This window comes from Aulostomus chinensis, chromosome 22 (assembly GCF_037954235.1).
Source record: "Aulostomus chinensis isolate RoL2024-O1b breed Wild chromosome 22, RoL_Achi_v1.0, whole genome shotgun sequence".
Classification (NCBI taxonomy): Eukaryota; Metazoa; Chordata; class Actinopteri; order Syngnathiformes; family Aulostomidae; genus Aulostomus; species Aulostomus chinensis.
In genome coordinates, this window is record NC_141341.1 from 16,810,120 (window position 1) to 16,829,276 (window position 19,157).

The window sequence follows — 19,157 nt, forward strand, 5'->3', positions numbered from 1 at the left end:
TTGCATCGTATCGGTGTGATTTCATTTGTGTGTGTGTGTGTGTGTGTGTGTGCATTCGTGCGCATGTGTATGAGTGTGTGCACACAAGTGTGTGTCTACATTAGGCAATAACCTGGTTGAATAAAATTAGCTTTTCATGTTCTGTTTGTTGTCTCTTGTATGACAGCTTCACCTCTTTGTCACCTCATTTTTATATATTTTTTATATTTCTGTCCCGTCATATATTATCATAATGTTTGATATGGGTATTTTTTGATGATATTATATACAGTATATACGTATATATAGTAATATTATAAGGGGATGCGAGATTGCATATTACACATGTATTTATACTATGTTACATAATGTATAGCATAGTATTATGAATTTTGTATTATGAATAATTTGTACAGTGCTAGAGACTGACCTGTGGTTACCTGTGGGGTTGTGGCAGTGTAGCTAACACCAGCTAGCCTCTCTAAGATGTATTCAGAGATGGCCCTTTTGTTTACCTAAGTTTTGTGTTTACAGTTTAAAAAAAAACATATACATTGCTATCACAGTTACTATCATAATTTTTTTTTTGTCATCATCATCACATTTATTTTCTATTTTGTGTTGACTCCAGGAAGTGCAGCTGTGACTTAGGGCAATGGCTCATGGGGATCCGAATAATTCAACTAAACTACTGCTGGCCAAAAAGTAAAAATGAGGAAAGATATTGAACCTTTTGAGTTTTGAATCTTTATCTAAAATATCCCAGCAGTTTGTTTTTTGTAACAATGTAAAAATACTACAGCTTTTCCACATTGATGTAAGTATTGATGTAAGTTGTTGGCCATGTAACAACAGCTGTAGTTATCGATCCCAAACATGTCTGCTGTCAGTCAGCAATAAAGTGTATTCTGCTCTGCGTCTGGTGAGACTCGGCAAAGCAGCTCCTCATGCTGGCTGGGATCCATGTTGTTGAGGGAGAAAAAAAACAAAAACAATTTCACCATTTTCTTGTTCTGGTAGTATTTCATTTTGTTATAGCAGGTCTTAGGTTTATGTGAATAGTTTCATGCCGGTGTGACTCTAGAGCCGTCTGCTGAGTTTAATATTGTTGAATCATTCAAAAGGGATAGTTTTCATCATGATATTGCAGTTTTATGACTTGCAAAATCCTGCATCAGCACCGTGTTCCATGTGAAAAACAATTTGTGCTTCTCCCTCCAGCAGCACAAACAGATGGTTCATTTCCAAACTCACTGTATTTTTTGGTGTGACATTTGAACTGGTAACTTCTTTTTCACTTTTTGTACACTGCCACCCCCTGGATGAATAGGGAACAGCAGGGGGTTCCAATGTACAAATGGATTGTTGAATCCAAATGTTGTACAATCAAAGGGAATTTTTTGTTGTTTTTGTTTTTTTTCCTCAGCAAAAGGACTGGTATCCAAATTATGATGAAGAAAGACTTCAAGTCTGGGATGTATTCTGTGTGTGTGTGTGTGTGTGTGTGTGTGTGTGTGTGTGTGTGTGTGTGTGTGTGTATTTGTGCATGCAAAGCACTGACAAATACGGGAGGACGGCAATAAAATCAAAAGGACTGATGGATTTTTGTTTTATTATTATTTGATTGGTCTCTTCTTAGGGGCTGCACGGTGGTGCAGTGGTCAGCACTGTCTCCTCACAGCATGAAGGTTTCGGGTTCGAGTTCCGGCTCGGGAACGGGATCTTTCTGTGTGGAGTCTCCATGTTCTCCCTGTTCCTGTGTGGGTTCTCTCTGGTACTCCAGCTTCCTCCCACAGTCCAAAGACATCAAGAGGGGACGAGGCTGATTGATACTCTAAATTGACTGTAGGTATGAATGTGAGTGTGAATGGTTGTCTGTCTCTATGTGTTGGTCCTGAGATGGACTGGTGACCTGTCCAGGGTGAACCCCACCTCTCACCCGTTGACAGCCCCCCCGCGACCCTTAATGTGTAGGAATAAGCGGAAGATGACGATGGATGGATGGTCTCCTCTTACACTTGAGGTGAAGCCAGTGAACTGCACCCCCTCAAGGAGAAGCCAGAAACCACATTACTCAGTTTGGTAACTTTGGGAGGAGCCGGTATGGTGATGGACCTCTTGAGGTAGCAGCGACGCCTAGAACAAACATACACACCAATAAATACACCAGTCTATGCTATGGTTGGAAATTAGGATTACATTCACGTGATTTGGGGATTGCTGTACCAATAACTGCTTTCAGAGAAGCTCTCTGTGACATAGGTGTAGAACTGGCAGTTGTGGTCCAATGTGCAAGTCTTCTGGCACTCTTTGGCACTGTCCATTAGCTCATAGCGGATGTCTGAGCCTCTGAGGTCTTTTTCTTCAAAGGAATTCTTTATCCAACCTGTCGGAATAGGAACTGGATTACCCTGCTGCTGGCTGCAATGCACAGATCGACATTGCATTGAAAAAAGAAATAAACAGTGAAATTTGATAAAGACAAATAAATAAACAAAACCTTTTAGAACTTCTTCAGACTCAGAGCTAAATCCTAGCATTCCCAGCTGATAATGCTAACAAGCTGGAGTGTTTAATTTGACTGAAACATAATATTTCCTTCTACTATATGATTTTTGGGCCTGTATCCACACTTTTGCACCATCCTGACTTCGTCTCATGGCCACAGGCGTGGGGGTTGAGAATATTAATAAGATAGCTGAAACCCACAAATACTGTAATATGTTGCTAGTACATCTAAAGTGTCTGACCCCTGATAACAGGTATACCAGGTTAAAGAGGAAAAAAAAAACATATTGTATCTCTTGGTTTGGAGCTGAAAAGACTTTAAAGCCACTAACAGCAGATACCAACATCTGATGCTGAAGCTCTTGTGGTTATTGCACTTGACAATGAGTGATGTTTTAGACACCTATGAGAATGCTTAGTATCTTCACGGGCTAACTTTAGCATGTTAGCACTTTATCCTTTGGTATAAGTGAGACATAAACATTAGATGAGCTGAAAACTGAAAGTTAAAAATGTCCCCCCCCCCCCCCCCCCTTTTATGACACCATGACTAAAATGGCTGCTGTGAAACTGATTTATTCTCAGTGTGTGTGCACTGGAGGCTTTCATCAATAATCGTTAAAACACATCCATCACTCAATGCTCAATGGTCAGAAGAAGAAGAAAAACACATTTTTTTCTTAAGGACTCACTAGAATGCTCTCCAACCGGAGCGGGACATGAATGCGTACCAAATATAATGGCACCCCAATCATTTTTGATACCGTTCACGATAACCATAAAGGTCAGAGCAAGCTGTCAGTCAGCTGGTGAGAGGTGTCAGTGAAAGTCAAGATACATACCGCTATCCAGCTGACAGAGGCGTGCTGGTAACCCAGATGTTACCCCGTCTTTAGCTTTGGTCACCATTTCGATGGGGTTACTCTTCAGATGACAGGTGAGGGAGTCACTGTAAAATTATTGAATATTAAACCTTCTTTTAGCTGGAGAAGAGATCAAGATGCTCGCCCACCTAAGGAAAGTGTACATAGCCATGCAGGAATGATATAGTTTTTAGGCCAACCAGGAACCATGGGTTGCCTCGACTAAAAACCAGTAGGGTTTATAGATTACAGTTTCAATCATTCAAGATAATAAGCTCTGAGGCCAACACAACTTTATGAGACTTACACATTTTGTTCAGCATGATAGTTTTCACAAATGAATGCCAATTTTATGATTTTAGAAGCCTAAATGTAATTGTCAGAGGAACAATCAGTTCATGTCAGCTTTGTTCATTTGTAGTCTTGTTTAGCCACTTGTTCATCCTGTTTTTAAAGACATACAGTAAGTGTGGTGCTCACTGACATGTTTTATTTCATGGAACTACATGTTGAAAAAAAAATATTCAACTAGTGTGAGCCACTGACCTTATTTCAGGCAATTAAACAAAAAAAACCAATCAAAAATCCCATAGAATTTGAGAGTAAGGAACCAGACGTTTAGCAATGCTACCAAACGTCTGTGCTCTAGGATTGCACCAGCACCACTTTGCTGTAGGCTAGGTTAGAGGCTTCTGAGAAACTACCTGACGTAAGAGAAGTAGTTGCAGACTGGAAAAGCAGAGCACAATGCCTGACAGTGTTCGGCAGAGACAGAGGGTGTCGTGCGGAGGTCAGATCCTGGGATGTCAGTGTTTGGGAAGAGTTTTCCCTGACATTCTGCACATACAAGGAGAAACCACACTTCAGAAACTGCACTGTTATTACTCTTAATGATGAAGCCTGTGCTTTTTGCTTACCTGTGTCAAAAAACGGTGTCATTTTTGCTTGGTGGGAGAATCCACTTATCAATCCAACTTTTGTTTCTACAATGGGAGTTGATGGTATATTCCAGCTGAATTTGAGGTGACACTTGTGCCTAAAAACAGAAAAGAGAAGTGATTTTATCAGGGACAGCAGCAACCTGATTGCCCATGTATGACTGTTGGCAGGACATTCACAAATGCCACCGATGTATTTTGAGGACATTTTGTGAAAGGATAAGTGATCCATAAGAGATTCAAGAAGACTGTTCTGGGCCATTAGCGGGATGTTCTATAGCTATTAGCAGGATTTTTCTGGATGTCAGACAAATTCACATCAAATACTTTGAGACCATGTGAAATGGTGGAAAGACGAATGTTTCAGGTTGCAGGAATTATCATGTGTGTGTCATGTTCTGGATCCGTGATCTAGAAAATGTATTTTTAAACATAATGGCCAATATGTTTGAAAGTTTGAGTATATATATAATCAATGAAAGTCTACAGAGATGCAGTAAATCGCATTCATACCAAAACATTTGCAGTATATACTGATTATTGCAGTATCATGATCGTAACGTATCCATAACTCTGAAATTTCCTCCCCTTCTACTTGTGGCAGTTTGGAAGAATGATGAAACTAAATTCATATTGTGCATCCAAAAAGCCTCCTTGACATTCCTCTGACTGTCCATCTATCCCTCTGTCCATTTTCTATACTGCCTATCAGTTAAGAGTGTGTGTGTGTGTGTGTGTGTGTGTGTGTGTGGGGGGGGGGCGGCTGGAGCCTATCCCAGCTGACATTGGGTGAGGGGCAGGGTTCACCCTGGATGGGTCACCAGTCCATCACAGGGCCATCAGGCATGAGGGGTTCAGTATCTTGCTCAAGGATAGTTCGACATGGTCAAAAGTGGAAAAGTGGGAAATGAGGAAAGTGACAGAACCCTTAGCAACCCTTTTGTTGCTAGACGGCCACTCTGCCTCTTAGCCATGCCCCCCACCCCCATTCCGCTGACTGCGTTTGAGTTATTATGTTCCAGCTTGGAGGATGAAAAAGAATCAGAAAAATGTATTTCCATTGAGTACCATTGAGTCTTTATCCACCTCTGGCCCTGTTTCCCTCCCTTTTTTTGGCTGCTGCCTACAGAGTCATACGTGACGATAACAGTTATGTTGTACCTGATCTTCGTATTTGTGAAGACATCATTTACGTAAGTAAAGAACTGGCAGCCAGGTTGTTCTGTGCAGACTCTCTGACACTCTTCATGGTCATGTGTGAACAAGGACTGATAGTCTGCCCCCGGGAAGTCCACGTTATGGTACACCTGATTCAGACAAGGGTCTGCATGACAGACAGACAAAACACACACACACACACACACACACACACACACACACACACACACACACACACACACACACACACACAGTCAAATAGGATGCCACTGATTGATTAATGGGTTAAATGTTTAGAGTAAAATGGCCTTGAACCCACTTAAGTCTGGACTGCACTGTTTGAGAGAAAAGCCAGAGGTGACACCCAGCAGGGGAGTCCTGACATTGGGCTGTCCAGAAGGGGTTGACTTGATGTAGCAGTAGAAGTTCCTGCACAGAGAGAGACAGGAGGGTGTGTATTTAACAGAAAAAAACAACTTCTAAATATGGAGAGAAAATAGACTCATAATGGTCATAAATGAAAATTAAAGGTTTAAAACTTATTTAGAACTATTACAAAAACACAAAAACATTACAGAAAACACAGCTGGAAATAAATAAAGATGAATAATTGTTTGTGGACAATATTAGTGTTCCTCATGAGTGTGATGTTTGCAGATGTAAACCTGTTTCTTATGAGACGTTTGCATTCGTAAACCTGGTTTTTATGAGGTCAAATTACATCTTGTTTTTTGAATGTGAATTGGAACATACAACTGTGACTTTTTTTCACAGTGACTAAGTTTTGGATGCAGCGCAGTGCTTTCCTGACTAACAGGGTTTAGTCAGGAAGTTTCTTGTTTTCTGACAACAAACTTTCTTTATTTCTGGTGCACATGGCTTGCTGGTCACCTGTTGTCTTGAGTCCAGTCGGCCCGAACAAAGGTGAAGAAGAGACACGACGGGTGCTGGGTGCACAGATTCTGACAGTGTTCCTTATCGGGAGAGTATAGAAAGGTTATGTCTGTTCCTGGGAAGTCAACATTCTCGTACAGGGCCCGGTCACAGCCTGGATAAAAGTTCATTTATGATGAAAAGGATATACACACATGCAAATAAGACTTCATTACACACTGCGAAGAACTCACAAACTTTTAGAAAGTATTACCTTGACTGAAGGAGTAATGGCAGAGGGAGAGCAGACTCATTAAAACCAAATGTGCCCTCATCTTCTGATGTTCCTGCAATCCAAAGACATTAATCTGCAACTACAGTTAAGGCACAAACAACCCTTTCACCATCCTTGCATTTGTACCGTTTAACTATTTGTATATGCTGTTTACACATTAACTCTTTGGAATATTTACAGACTAAAGTCTAACTTTCTTTAAATCAACTGAACATAAATCAAGGTTGAGTGCAGTTGTGTGTTATCTGGTCACGGAGGTGGGCTCTGAGTGGGTCTTGGATGTGACCCCCGTAGGCTTCTAATCATTTCCTCCAAGGTTAGACACAACTAAATTGTCTAACTCGCTCAGACGTGGAAAAATCTTTGTAACAACCTCAATGGAAGTTGAAACCATCTGCTTCTAAGCTTTCAGTACTGTGCTAACATTAGCATTCGCAGTGTTGGCCTAGCCACTGGTGGTGCTGATGCCATCTGTGGGGGTCAAAGTTTGCACAGCAGGAAGTTGAATGTTTGAAGGGTCAAAGGACCTAAAAAAGTTGAGCAACCAATGATCAAAATTGAGTTATAATAAGATATAAATAAAGCTACTATCAAAAGACAATTATATCGCTGTAACAATTGACTGATGAAAAGCCATCATGAGCTCTAGTCCAGGTTAATGCTCCAGCTTTCAAGTTTTGTTTGTGCAGTGTGTTTACATTTCAATCCAGTTCAGCTTAGTTGAGTTTATGGTCAGTCATCCATTCAGAAACAGGACAAAAGTCAAGAGAACACAATTCAGTCTGGACAACTCTTGTATTGAGAACTATTTTAATAAGTTCAGTAACATATTTAGTTTGGCCATGAATAGATATACTACAGGTAGCTACAGTACTTCCTGTGCATACAATCCGTGAACTGTAACTTATCAAAAACAGGGGGCACGCTCCTCCTCCTCGAACCGCTCCTAAAAAAAAGGAAGTACACGGGACCCCCTAATAGATCCCATATTACCCAGAAACAGATCCAAACTACAGGTGGAGGCTGAGGTGGTGGAGTGTGAGTAGCAGTGATGTTTGAACATTCACAGCAGCAGTGAGCAACAGGGATGCAATAAGATCTCTCAGGTTAAATGGGTCACTCTGTTGGGAGCTGTGTGTGAGAATAAGAGAAGTGAGCCTGGAGCCGGCCGACGGGCAGCTGCCACAAGTTTCCTGACAGAACTTGCTCATTTCATGAACAAAGCTACTTTTAGTGACATCTGCTGTCAACACCATGAAGGTGCAAGAAAGAGAAGTGGAAGTCTGATGTAGAAACCAGCAGGAGTATCCATCCATCCATTTTATACCACTTATCCTGTTCATTGTTAAGGGTCACGGGGGGGGGGGGGGGGGTGTCTTGAGCCTATCCCAGCTGTCTTTGGGCAGGAGGTGGGGTTCACCCTGGACAGGTCACCAGTCCATCGCAGGACCAACACATAGAGACAGACAACCATTCACACTCACAGTCACACCTACGGTCAATTTATAGTATCAATCAGCCTCGTCCTCTCTTGATGTCTTTGGACTGTGGGAGGAAGCTGGAGTACCAGAGAGAACCCACACAGGAACAGGGAGAACATGGAGACTCCACACAGAAAGATCCTGCCCCCAAGCTGGGGCTCGAACCCTAAACCTCGCAGGAACAGCTTCAAATTAGTCACGTAAAAATAATTCAGTAGTAGGGCTGTATGATGCGATAAACTTGTGTTTTGAGAGACAATTTTATTGTTCATTTTGGCAGCTATTCTGTCTCAAATATAATTCTCAGTCATAATGTTTTTGACTGACTTTTTATTTGGTCCAAAAATGCTGAGTATTTGAAACTTTAGAAAAAAGTTTAAATTTCTTCTTGATTTTGTCAAGAGGAATTTGCTTTAATAGTTTTTTGCAGTGAGCTGTGTGTGTCTCCTCAGGTTATGAGACAGCTGATGGCTGACTAATTCTGATTTAAATGCATTTTAGGTTTAGTCATAAACCCAGAATAATTCCAAGTCAAAGTCATTTTTTAAACTGGTCTTTTTATTCTTATTTGTTTAAATGTGTATCTGATAACATAAAGCCATAAAACTAAATTTTATGATTTCTCCTTTGACCAGTTTTCATAAATGCATAATTTCCCTTTTTTTCATTGACACAAGATTTTATGAGATAACTTTTGTCGTGATTTGGAGTATACAAATAAAATTGACATGACAGGATGAAAAAGTACTATTTAAGAAACACCAGCGTGTGGCAGCTCACCAGACAGGGTGTTGGTGACAGAGTCAAGGCATGTTGGTAACTTGTTACCAACACCCCGATGAAGGCTGGTGAGCTGCCACACGCTGGTGTTTTTTAAATGGTTTATCCCTTAAAATAAACACTTTTGCATCCTACCGAGTGCCTGGCATTGGAATCCTTTTTTCCAAACATTTTTATGAACCTTTAACCCTTCCAAGGGCATCGGAGGATACAAGGGATACCCGGAGCGCTCCAGCTCCCCTTTGTCTTGACTTGAAGAGACTTTTAAAAAGAAGGGGGTGTTTCACCTTAGTGGTACGGTCCAATGCCGATCTACAGAGCCGGAGGGGTCACTGAATAATGGGTGAATCTTGGGTTTTCCCTCTGCATTTTAGTCAGAGATGGGTTAAAAAAATGTTACATGAATTTTTAATGACATATTTTATTGATTTTTTTTTTTTAACTGCACAAGTGACAGCAAATAGTGGAGTGTGATGCAAGAGTGTTACTACTATATATAGTTAACATATATTGTCACAACATAACAGTAAGAGTTTGTGACTCAGAGGTCTTTGAGGAGGTCCAGTCCCTGGGGGTTCTCGAGCCAGGTGGGGGGCCAGCTGGCTTTGATGCTGGGCCGATCCTTCAGAGAGTTGTAGTATGCTGCCAGTTTAGGGAAACGCTCTTCAGACAACCTGGAGAAGGAGAGACACAACGCTCTTCTCTTTCATCCACTTGTCAAACATTGAAACCCCGTTATTATTTCCAGTGGTTTGATACACTTTCTCACCCATAATGGAAGACATAAGCAATGCTTGGATAAACAGTCACGTCAGCCAGGGAAAATGACTTTCCTGCCAGGAAAGAGCCTGACACCTGCAAGACAGAGCAAAGGGTTAAAATCATGACTATCACTTCAACTACAAAGAAAGTTAATAATTTACACAAATGATGGCTGTTGTAGATTGGCAGCAAATATGACCAGAATTAAAAGATTCTGGAGTACAATTTGGACTTATCTGACAGCACATTACTTCATATTTTAGGACAACTATCAGAACTTCTTACAATTTCAAAAAAGCCTCATTGCTTAGGTTTTAAAGAGCAGAATTATCAGTTACTTTAGTTTGCTTCATTTAATGTACCCCCAGTATCAAAACCAATTCAGATAGAAGATAAAGCATTAAAAAATATAATCTTTTTGTGCATCCTTGTCCATACTCCTTTTTTTTACCTTATTATATAATAATATTCTTAATACATTTATTATTCAGGAAATCACAGGCACTTCACAAGTTAGAGTAATAACTGAAACTGACTACAGCTGCACTGAACAAGTTTTGATCAACGATTTGAATTCTCACAGATCGCTACAAATATGTTCAGTGGACAGAGTTCGGGGGGGGGCAGGATCTGTTTATGGAGGTCTTTGTGGATGAGAGGAACCTCATATTGGAGCTGTTGGATGGGGAGGTTCTGGAGGACAGGGGTGATGTGGAGTGAGAATGAAGAATGAGTGTACTTTGGCCACCAACCACCGCAGCGCTGCATGTGGTGTGGATGGTATCAGTCACCTTCTGCAGGTACCCCTCCCACAGCTTGAGTTCCGTGTTCAAAGCTTCTCGGTTTCTCTTCACTGCAGAGTCGTGTCTCTCTCCTTCTGGAACTTTCCAGTTGTAGTAGATAACATCAGCTGAGGAAAGTCAACAGACATTAAGACATTATGTTCATGTTCTCATTTCCGAAACAGCAGAGGGTGGGGGTCTGTAGGGGCATGATTACATAACTTTCTGACTAAAGTTTCACATTTTAAAAAGAAAAAGGAAATGAGTTTAATTTTTTTTTTTAAAGGTTGCACAAAAAACAGTGTCAGAGGGATTTTTGAAAATATTTTTGTAGTTCTCATTCTGCAAAGGCTGCTTTGTGAACCCAAAACTGTAACTGACATTTCAGCCTTCCTCTCCTTGCAACCCTTCCCCAAAAATGCAGTACCCTGCCCCATGACTGCTTTTAGTCAGCATGCTGCTCCAAACATGTGACTCACTGTGGGATTAACACTATGACCTGTTAAAGGTGCTCAACATGCATGCTTAATGATAAGATCACTCATTAGTGCACAACATGTTTTTGAATGACTCATGTCTCGGGGGGGGGGGGGGGGACGATTGACTGAAGATGTCCCAAAAGATTGCAAGATGTTGCCCAGAGCGATGTCCTGATCTCGCAGCACCAGCAAAAACAAGTGCTGAATAAAAGTTGTTTATGCAGGATTTACACGTTCGCCAGGTATGCGATCGTCTTGGCTGGGATAACGTACCCATCTTTTGGTTGAGGGTTAGTCCCTCAAACATGCGCTGGTACATCATGGCTTGCTCAGCGGGGCAGTCGGGGATCAGGTTGTTTCCCTGTGACTTGAACTGGCTCTGTTGTTGAGGACATGAAAAAAAGGTTATTGTAAACCACCGCACAGAGCTGCCATTTATTTTCCTTGTAGGTGTCTGATTGCCTGCTGGGTATTGTTAAACACACATGGAGCCTCCCATAAATCAACTCCTTGGCTGTATCACCTTTCAATAAGTGCACTTGTCTGAGCTTTACCTCCAGGTAGATGCAGGCAGCGTAGGACTCGTTCAGGACGTTGCTCCCATGTTTAAAGGAGGGAAGCTTTAAGAGAGGGTCAGATGTCAATTAATTTAAGCGTTCAAAAATTACGGAAGCCAAGAACTGCTGTGTTAGTGATTATTTTTTTGTATACTGATCAAGAAAATTAAAATCATTTCGTATTCTTGCCCACTTAAAATTAATTGAATGTATTAAAGCTGATTCATTATCCTCATTTCTTCAGTGTTAATTTACATTTATGCAGTAGCTTGAGAAAACAGCTTTTCCCCAGATAAGTTTAACAACATAAATTCATCTAAATAGATCCACTATCTCTGTTTCTTCTAAATTACCCTTTCACTCAATAACCAAAAAAAGGCCTCGAACGAGATATTTTACCTGCTATCAAAAGAAAGTAGATTGTGATAAATTAACTCACTACCAGCAGAAAACAAACTAAGGTGCGAGTTAAACAATTTACTCAAATCAACTTATACCTTTTCTCAAGAAAACAAGTTAATTTACCTTGTTATTTCAAGAAAACTAAGGAATTAATTCGAAATTAAATTAAATTATTCCCAAGCTTAGTTTTTTTTTTTAGATACATTTTTACTGGGCAGTTCTGGGCTTCCGTACATGTAAGTTAAACCTGCACGATGACATCATGAGATAATTTTTATGATGTTTCAAGTGAACTTACCTGACCCCTGGGATTCATGTCCATCACTTCCTGGGACTTGTGCTCCATTTTTTCAAAGGAGAGCAGTTTCTGGTTGTAACCCTGCAAGTCCTTCTCCTCCAGAGCGATCATAACCCTCCAGCAGGGTGGAGAGCCGGAGCCCCACAGTAGAGTCATATCCTTGGCCATGGTTAGAGACTCTTCACCTGATGCAGCCGAAGGTGTAGTGTTGGTGGCAGTTGTGGTGGAAGTGAAGAAAGAAGCAGGAATTGGCTGATTTCATAACAGGAACTTCACACACTGGGATTGGTTGAATTCAGGCCCATCCCATTTTAATGATGTCATCAAAGATTAGAGGCTCAGACAGTCAAGATGGTTCCCCCCCTATCGCTCTCTTTCTTGGGTGGAGGTGGTTGCAGCGCTAACCTCCATTCATTGAGTCTGGTTGTGTGAGTCCAGATCCCTGCTGAGGAATCACCTCCCTTGCTTTGGCTTGTTACTCTTTAATCTCACACGGTAAGAGGAAAACCACCAAGTCTCTACAAGTAATGCAAATCCATACACTGAGATTATAATGCAACTACCTTTATACGGAATGTACAAATTTCGCATCGGAATAATATATAATAATAATAGAATACGTTTTATTGTTGAAGCGCATATATTTTTGTTACGTGCATTTTGATAGTTTACTAATATTCAAACCAACTTCAATGACAACTACAGTAATCCGGTCTATTCACTTTTTTTTGTTGTTGCTTTATTTTAGGCATTCCTTTTACTGTTTCTTAGTTGCCATGTGCAACACTGCTGATATTTGAAACCTCACAATGACTCAGCACTTTCCCCTCTTCACCTCTACACACACACAGACAAAATCAGTTCATGAACATTCACGTGCAACAATAAGATCTTTGCTGTAGATGAGCGATGGACACCTCCTTGGTCTAACACGTCCCTACATTTGAGACTGACCTCGAAGATAACCTTCAAAAAGTTTCAGAACCATAATGCGCAGCTCTAATCCACTCTTCACATGTTAATGCACTTCAATGGTTGCCAGTGTGTTTTGAACGAAAGTCAGCCTTGAGCTACGTTTACAGTTGGTCTCCTACTTTGCTATTTTAGAGGTATTCAAAAGTGGACTTGTTGAATAGAAGCGCTGCAGACATCACATGAAGAACACATGGTCTCCGCTAAGCCTTCCAGCAACCCTTCCAACTACTGACTGTGTATTTGTTTCGTTTTTCAAGAGTTTAAAGTGATGCTTCATCCCAAAAAGTGAACTTTACCTTTCAAGTACTCAGAAATAGATGTTTATAAACTGCATGTGACTTCTTTATCCAGTTAGTCGCAAAAAGAGTTCATTTTTCAGCTCAAATCAAGCTCAGTATGGACGACCGAACATACAGCTGGATAAAGAAGATGTGGATTATACTGGATGTTGTACGATGGAAAAAGACTTTGAAAACAGATGTTTTTCAACTTTTTTGATGTTGTTAGCTGTAAGTTACCATTAGCTTTAAGCTAAATATACTTGGCTGGCTCTTTCTGCATTCTGGAATCACTGGGGGGGGAGGGGGGGGGGGTCTTTTTGAGGTCAAAACATTATCTTGTGATGTCCTGGGTAAAATACAGTTTTTGGGTGAAAGATTGCATCAACAACAGAACTGCAACACGACTTTTCTGCTGAACTGATGCTATCTTACATTAGCTGAGATTTAGCTTTGCCCGTTGTGTGCTACAACAGAAGTGGTGCTACGTTTGACCTGTAAATGCTATAATTTCTTTAAAGAGACTCTGTTTGACACACATGATCACAATTTTAAACTTAAGAAATTAAATCCATCTGTGTTTTTTTTTTTATTTTATTGTAGAGGATTTGCGATGAGGCCGGTCTTCTGTGGTACGTCTATAACCCATGATTACATTTGTAAGACTCTCAACATAACAAGGTGACAGAGCGTCAGGCAAGGCCTGATCTTTTTTTATGTCATAAAATCCTATATTGACCTTTTCCCTACTAGAGGAAATAGCACAGATTTGCTTTTGCCAGGTCAATGTCAACACCAGGGGCGGCATGGCTCGGAGGTAAAGTGGCCGCATAGCAACTGAGGGGTCGCTGGTTCGATCCTCACTTCCCCCGGTGACCATGTTGAAATATCCCAGGGAGAGATACTGAACCAAACTTTAGAACTTCCAGTTCAGCTGACATCTGGAAATTAAAAGTTAGATCATGTAGCGCAACACAGATTTCACTCTACATCAGCACAAGGTTATGACAACACAGCACGCCAGTTACCTTTGAGCAGGACAAACCTGTTCTTGCTCGAACGATAAAATCCATCAGCTCAAATCCTCAAAGACAGACGACAGACAAAGCCCGAATTCTTAAGGAGGAAGAACTGACTACCAGCTCACATGGCAACACAGGTGTAACAACAACAAAAAAATGAAACTCTGGCCAGGATTTTTTTTTGTTTTGGCCGAGGCCATCATCTCTGACAGCTGTGAAAGAGGTGATTTAAAAAATAAATAAATAAATACAAGACACAGAAAATGGTTCTTTCTACTTTATTGTAGTCTCACTGAAAAACTGCCTTACAGCTACAAAAAGTGAAGCCAGATAAACCGCGCCGTGTACCTCTTCTACAAATAGCTTCAAGCTAAGCAACCCTACAAAGTGACGGCCTGCTACAAACACTGGCCTTGCAGAGCAGCAGTGCAAAAATAATGAATTAGTCAAAGGAGATACATCGGAGGGAAAAAAAAACGTTGTTTGACGTGCCATCGTGATACTACTTTATGGAGAACACACTGCTCATTTCAACTCTATCAGCTCTACAGAAGAACTAAATTAAACCTGTTATAGCAAAACATTTCTAGCAGATTGAGTGTCTTAGAGGTCTTTGAGTGCGTCTTGTCCCTGGGGGTTTTCCAGCCAGTGAGGAGGCCAGCTAGCCTTGACGCTAGGTCGCTCCTTCAGCGTGGAGTAATACTTGGCCAGTTTCGGGTAGTGCTCTTCAGGTAACCTGCGGGACAGGACAGAGATGTTTGAACTGAAAAGCGATCCATGCTTCACTTGTAGAGTGACAGACGGAGGGAATGCTGTCTTACCCAAATCTGAAGAGAGTAGCAACAGTTGGGAAGACGGTCACATCTGCCAGTGAGAAGGGGGCTCCTGCCAGGTGGGAACCTGACTACAAAGACAGGGGTGAAAATTACGACATAAAAAGAGAATGTTGAATTTATTCTTGCTCGTTTCTACATACGCTATTAAGGTAACCCTCCCAAAGCTGGAGCTCAGCAGCAAGAGCATCCTTGTTTCTTGTCAGAGCAGAGTCATGCCTCTCCTCCTCAGGCACAAACCACTGGTAGTAGATAACCGCATCTAAGGAAAGAAATCAGCAAGTCCAATGGATCAGCAAATCACTGTTGATAAATCACTGTTAACAGGGTCAAAGCTGCTCGTATTTCCTGTTTTCAATGTTTTATATCATTAAGCACCTGGAGTGAGTAGGAAAATATCCATGGGTGTTTTCATAAATTTCATCATAAGAGACTGTGCATCCTGGGTAATTTATTGTTACCCTGCAGGTTCATCCATACTCAAAGGCACCAAATGCTCTTGTGCTAAATGGTGTTTTTTATCGGAGACTGGATAAATATAGGCTGTACTGAATTTATCTAAACCCAGCAGTCATCAGGCAAACTGTTGAGGGTTTATTTCTTCCCGCAGGCGGCTGTTTAAAACTGCTCAGACATACAAGATTCATTGTCAACACTGGATCAAGGGGCAAATGTTAGTTCTATTTTAATATCTAAACCTGACATTTTCATTTAAAAGTCATTCCTACTTCATTAAACATTTCAGTTTGAAAAAATAATTAGGAAGGGTGAAGAATAATCATATTTTATTACTGCTATATTTTTGGCTTTTAGCAATAAATAAAATTTAGATGTCAGTGTTGAGACCAAAGCTGTATTTATGTTTTTTTCTAAACAGGCTCAGCTAATTAGCTTAGTGTTAGCATCTTGACATGACATTTCCTTTTGAAAAAGCTTTTAGCAAGGAGACGAAATAATCATGTGAAGGTGAAGAGGGGGTTAAGAAGAAACTTATTTCAATGCATTATTGTGTAAAAATACCTTTTGTTCAAAAATGTAGATGACAGTGTTGAGAGTGAAGCTATTTCCATGTCCAATCATACGCTAAAGCTAAGTAGCAAGCTAAATAGGCTAACCCAAAAATAATAGAGCTGAGAAAGCATATACTTTACCGCACTATTTTATCACAGTGGCATTTGTCCATAGCTAAAATTTAGATGGCACCGTCGAGAGTAAAGCCATTTTCGATTTTAGGCTAAACTGCCAGAGCTAATCAGCCTAGCATCTTGACACAACATTTCAGTTTGAAAAATGTTTGTGTCGGGTGAAGACTTAACATGTATTCTTCTGCAGGATCTTGTTTCAGCCATCAATATCAAGAGGACACTGTTGGCAGCAACACTTTATTGGGAGAGAAGGCTGTTTTTTAAATATGGTTTTGTTTCCTGCATCACAACAGGAATTGGCTCAGATACCGAATATGTTTCAACCTGCAGCCTTGGCAGGATTCTATTCCATGAGACCAGTACTATCAGTTTGATGAGTATTACCAGCATCAATATATCAGTATTATAGCTATTTTTATGGCTAGTCCTTTGGAATTGTTTGAATTCTACCACTTTGGCCAGTGTAGACATTATGTGATCATTTAAGTCCCATGCTAGTGGCTGTCTAGGACTGAAGTGGTCCTGTTGTACTTTCAACTATGAAGAAAAACACTTTATTCATCCTTTTGCGCAACACAAAGCAGCATTAAATAAGGCCATGAGACTAAACGTCACATCTGGGTTATACCCAGTAAATTGGTGTAACGAACGTTTTCTTTTCTTGTGCTCATGTGTCTCAAGAAACAGACCTGTCTCAATTTTGAATGAGGTCCCTGGTAACAACGGTCCAGTGTGAACAGAGTTCAGAATCTAATTCATGGTAATGATAATAAGAAATGCTCCTATGCTGTTGCCAGTGAAGGTTTTGCTTTACCGTTCATGTACCGTCACAAAGGAAAAGGTGCTGGTAGAGTTACTCCTGCTTTACTAGGACGGGGCTCAACTTCTTGTAATGTCTTGCTGATCAATTTAGGTATTTCATGAACAGTAATCACACTTTTACTCATTTCATTCTCAGCTGCGATGGTCAACTGTTGTGTGATGCCTCCATTTAGCAGCACTGATGTTTTGCATGGACATGACAACACTGAGTTCTTTGATTTCAGCTTGGTAGGCAGCCTTACAGTGGGAAATCAGTCCTATTTAAACACAGCCGACAAAGAACCAGAAAGCCACGGCTGAAAGCGGGCCCTCGCGCTCACATCCCTTGTGGTGTGCTGTGGTATTGACCAGTCAGGCAAACATGTTAGAGAAGGATGGAAACGTAAAAAAAATCTCTCACTAAACAAAAACGCACACAGGATTACAGAATTTTTAAGTTACAGTCCTGACGATTGACAGAATAATGATGTATTGTAGTGCTGAGGTTGAAATCACACATTCTGCATTCCCTCCCTCTATCTATATATCAATTAATACCATTTTTAAAAAGGGAGATGTATCGTACTGAGTTTTTCGTAAAAAGTGAGCCCCTCAAACATGCGCTGGTACATCAGGGCTTGTTCTGCCGAGCTGTCTGGGATCAGCTTGTTCCCCTGGGACTTGAACTGGCTCTGACAAAAGAAAGACAACACACACACACACACACACACACACACATACACTCACAATGTATTTCACACTTCATAATACTGAACTGAGCTATAGCATATTTCTTGTACAGTTACCATGTCAATTCATTTCTCTCACCTCCAGGTAAAAACAGGCAGCATAGGACTCATTAACAACGTTGTCGCCATGTTTGAAGGAAGGAAGCTGAGAAATTAAGCATTAATGAATGGTCAACATTATATGTTTGATTTATATCCTACTTCAGTGTCAATGCTACTTGGGGCTTGATATTAAACCTGCTGAGCAGTGTGTGTGGTTTCCTACATGACATATTCATAATGTGCACAGAGACAGCATGCACCAAACTACATAACCCAGTGAATTAAAGACACAAGATATAAAATACATTTTAATTCATTTAAATTATTAAGTGTTACCATGCCGAAGACTTTGAATGTTGACATTTTGAATGCAGTTCGTCGTTGATTTATAAAACTAACTGTGCAACTAATACAAGCTGCTGTGGTAATTCTGGGGGATTTTTTTGAGGACCGATATCCGTGCATGCTTCTAGGCTAGTGTTTCTAGGCTGGTCCCTACCTGACCCCGGGGGTTTATGTCTAACACTTCTTGAGACTTGTGCTCCATTTTCTCGAAGGAAAGCAGTTTGTGGTTGTAGCCGTGTAGGTCCTTCTCCTCCAGGGCGATCATCACCCTCCAGCAGGGAGGAGAGCCGGAGCCCCACAGCAGGGTCATGTCCTGGGCCATGGTTCTACGGTTACGAGCCTGAAAAGTAGCTGAACCTGTTATATTTGTCCCCACAGGATTTGTAGTAACTCTTCTCTCAATTTATGTGGCTTACAAGCTGCAGTGTAGCCGCATGTTGCCATCTAGCGGCGGGAAGAAGAACATACGCGTATCGCTCCTACGTTGACGACGGAGGAGAAAACTTCAAAAAAAAATTACCTAAAAGTATTTTTTTTCCATTAAATGATGAGTAGCTACACATTTGTTCGTGTCAGGGGCCTGCTGGTGTGTGTCCATCAACATGAGAAGGTAAATGAAAAGCAAAGTAGCCTGGGCGATGACGTCACAACTTGAGCAACTGTTCCAGCAAGTTCTCTCGATGACGCGAGAGAAGTCGGCCAGCTCCTAAACCAGAAACCATCAGCAACATTTGGAACAGCAATCACATCCGTTAAATAGTAATGCACGAGTGTATTGGTAAAAGTATTTAATTTAACTTTTTTAATTTCAA

At 40.9% G+C, this 19,157-nt stretch overlaps 4 protein-coding genes across 4 annotated transcripts in view; all 4 read right to left on the reverse strand.

Annotated features, from left to right (window-relative positions):
- Nucleotides 1-1,574: 1,574 nt before the first annotated feature.
- LOC147240984 (coagulation factor XI-like) lies at nt 1,575-6,752 on the reverse strand. The gene is made up of 9 exons (XM_086192808.1): nt 6,594-6,752; nt 6,338-6,494; nt 5,766-5,875; nt 5,450-5,612; nt 4,268-4,386; nt 4,055-4,187; nt 3,330-3,436; nt 2,206-2,365; nt 1,575-2,115 (listed from the first exon to the last, which is right to left on the reverse strand). Exons 1-9 carry the CDS (start codon nt 6,652-6,654, stop codon nt 1,992-1,994), a joined length of 1,134 nt encoding a protein of 377 aa, XP_086048934.1. The 5' UTR covers nt 6,655-6,752; the 3' UTR covers nt 1,575-1,991.
- A 2,211-nt stretch (nt 6,753-8,963) lies between these two features.
- Nucleotides 8,964-12,398, reverse strand: LOC147240985 (glutathione S-transferase A). The gene is made up of 6 exons (XM_086192817.1): nt 12,156-12,398; nt 11,453-11,518; nt 11,172-11,277; nt 10,429-10,547; nt 9,645-9,730; nt 8,964-9,549 (listed from the first exon to the last, which is right to left on the reverse strand). The coding sequence occupies exons 1-6, from the start codon at nt 12,321-12,323 to the stop codon at nt 9,417-9,419; spliced, it is 678 nt and encodes a 225-aa protein (XP_086048943.1). The 5' UTR covers nt 12,324-12,398; the 3' UTR covers nt 8,964-9,416.
- A 2,296-nt stretch (nt 12,399-14,694) lies between these two features.
- LOC147240986 (glutathione S-transferase A-like) lies at nt 14,695-18,741 on the reverse strand. Its single transcript, XM_086194224.1, has 6 exons — nt 18,500-18,741; nt 18,038-18,103; nt 17,796-17,901; nt 15,407-15,525; nt 15,252-15,334; nt 14,695-15,166 (listed from the first exon to the last, which is right to left on the reverse strand). Exons 1-6 carry the CDS (start codon nt 18,665-18,667, stop codon nt 15,034-15,036), a joined length of 675 nt encoding a protein of 224 aa, XP_086050350.1. The 5' UTR covers nt 18,668-18,741; the 3' UTR covers nt 14,695-15,033.
- Nucleotides 18,539-19,157, reverse strand: part of LOC147240987 (FH1/FH2 domain-containing protein 3-like) — a 65,573-nt gene continuing 64,954 nt past the window's right edge. Inside the window, exon 31 of the mRNA XM_086194223.1 lies at nt 18,539-18,685. The gene's annotated coding sequence lies outside the window, so the exon portion shown is untranslated. The remainder of the gene's footprint in view (nt 18,686-19,157) is intronic.

Coding starts and splice junctions, on each gene's coding strand:
- LOC147240984 (XM_086192808.1), bottom strand. CDS start 6,654: ATGAGGGCACATTTGGTTTTAATGAGTCTGCTCTCCCTCTGCCATTAC. Junction 4,188..4,267: donor GACACCGTTTTTTGACACAG/GTAAGCAAAAAG, acceptor TTGTATGTGCAG/AATGTCAGGGAAAACTCTTC. Junction 2,116..2,205: donor TTCTCTGAAAGCAGTTATTG/GTACAGCAATCC, acceptor TGTTTGTTCTAG/GCGTCGCTGCTACCTCAAGA.
- LOC147240985 (XM_086192817.1), bottom strand. CDS start 12,323: ATGGCCAAGGATATGACTCTACTGTGGGGCTCCGGCTCTCCACCCTGC. Junction 11,278..11,452: donor CTGCCTGCATCTACCTGGAG/GTAAAGCTCAGA, acceptor CCTCAACAACAG/AGCCAGTTCAAGTCACAGGG. Junction 9,731..10,428: donor GGGAGGGGTACCTGCAGAAG/GTGACTGATACC, acceptor TCTGTCTTGCAG/GTGTCAGGCTCTTTCCTGGC.
- LOC147240986 (XM_086194224.1), bottom strand. CDS start 18,667: ATGGCCCAGGACATGACCCTGCTGTGGGGCTCCGGCTCTCCTCCCTGC. Junction 17,902..18,037: donor CTGCCTGTTTTTACCTGGAG/GTGAGAGAAATG, acceptor TTCTTTTGTCAG/AGCCAGTTCAAGTCCCAGGG. Junction 15,167..15,251: donor GCTACTCTCTTCAGATTTGG/GTAAGACAGCAT, acceptor CCTGTCCCGCAG/GTTACCTGAAGAGCACTACC.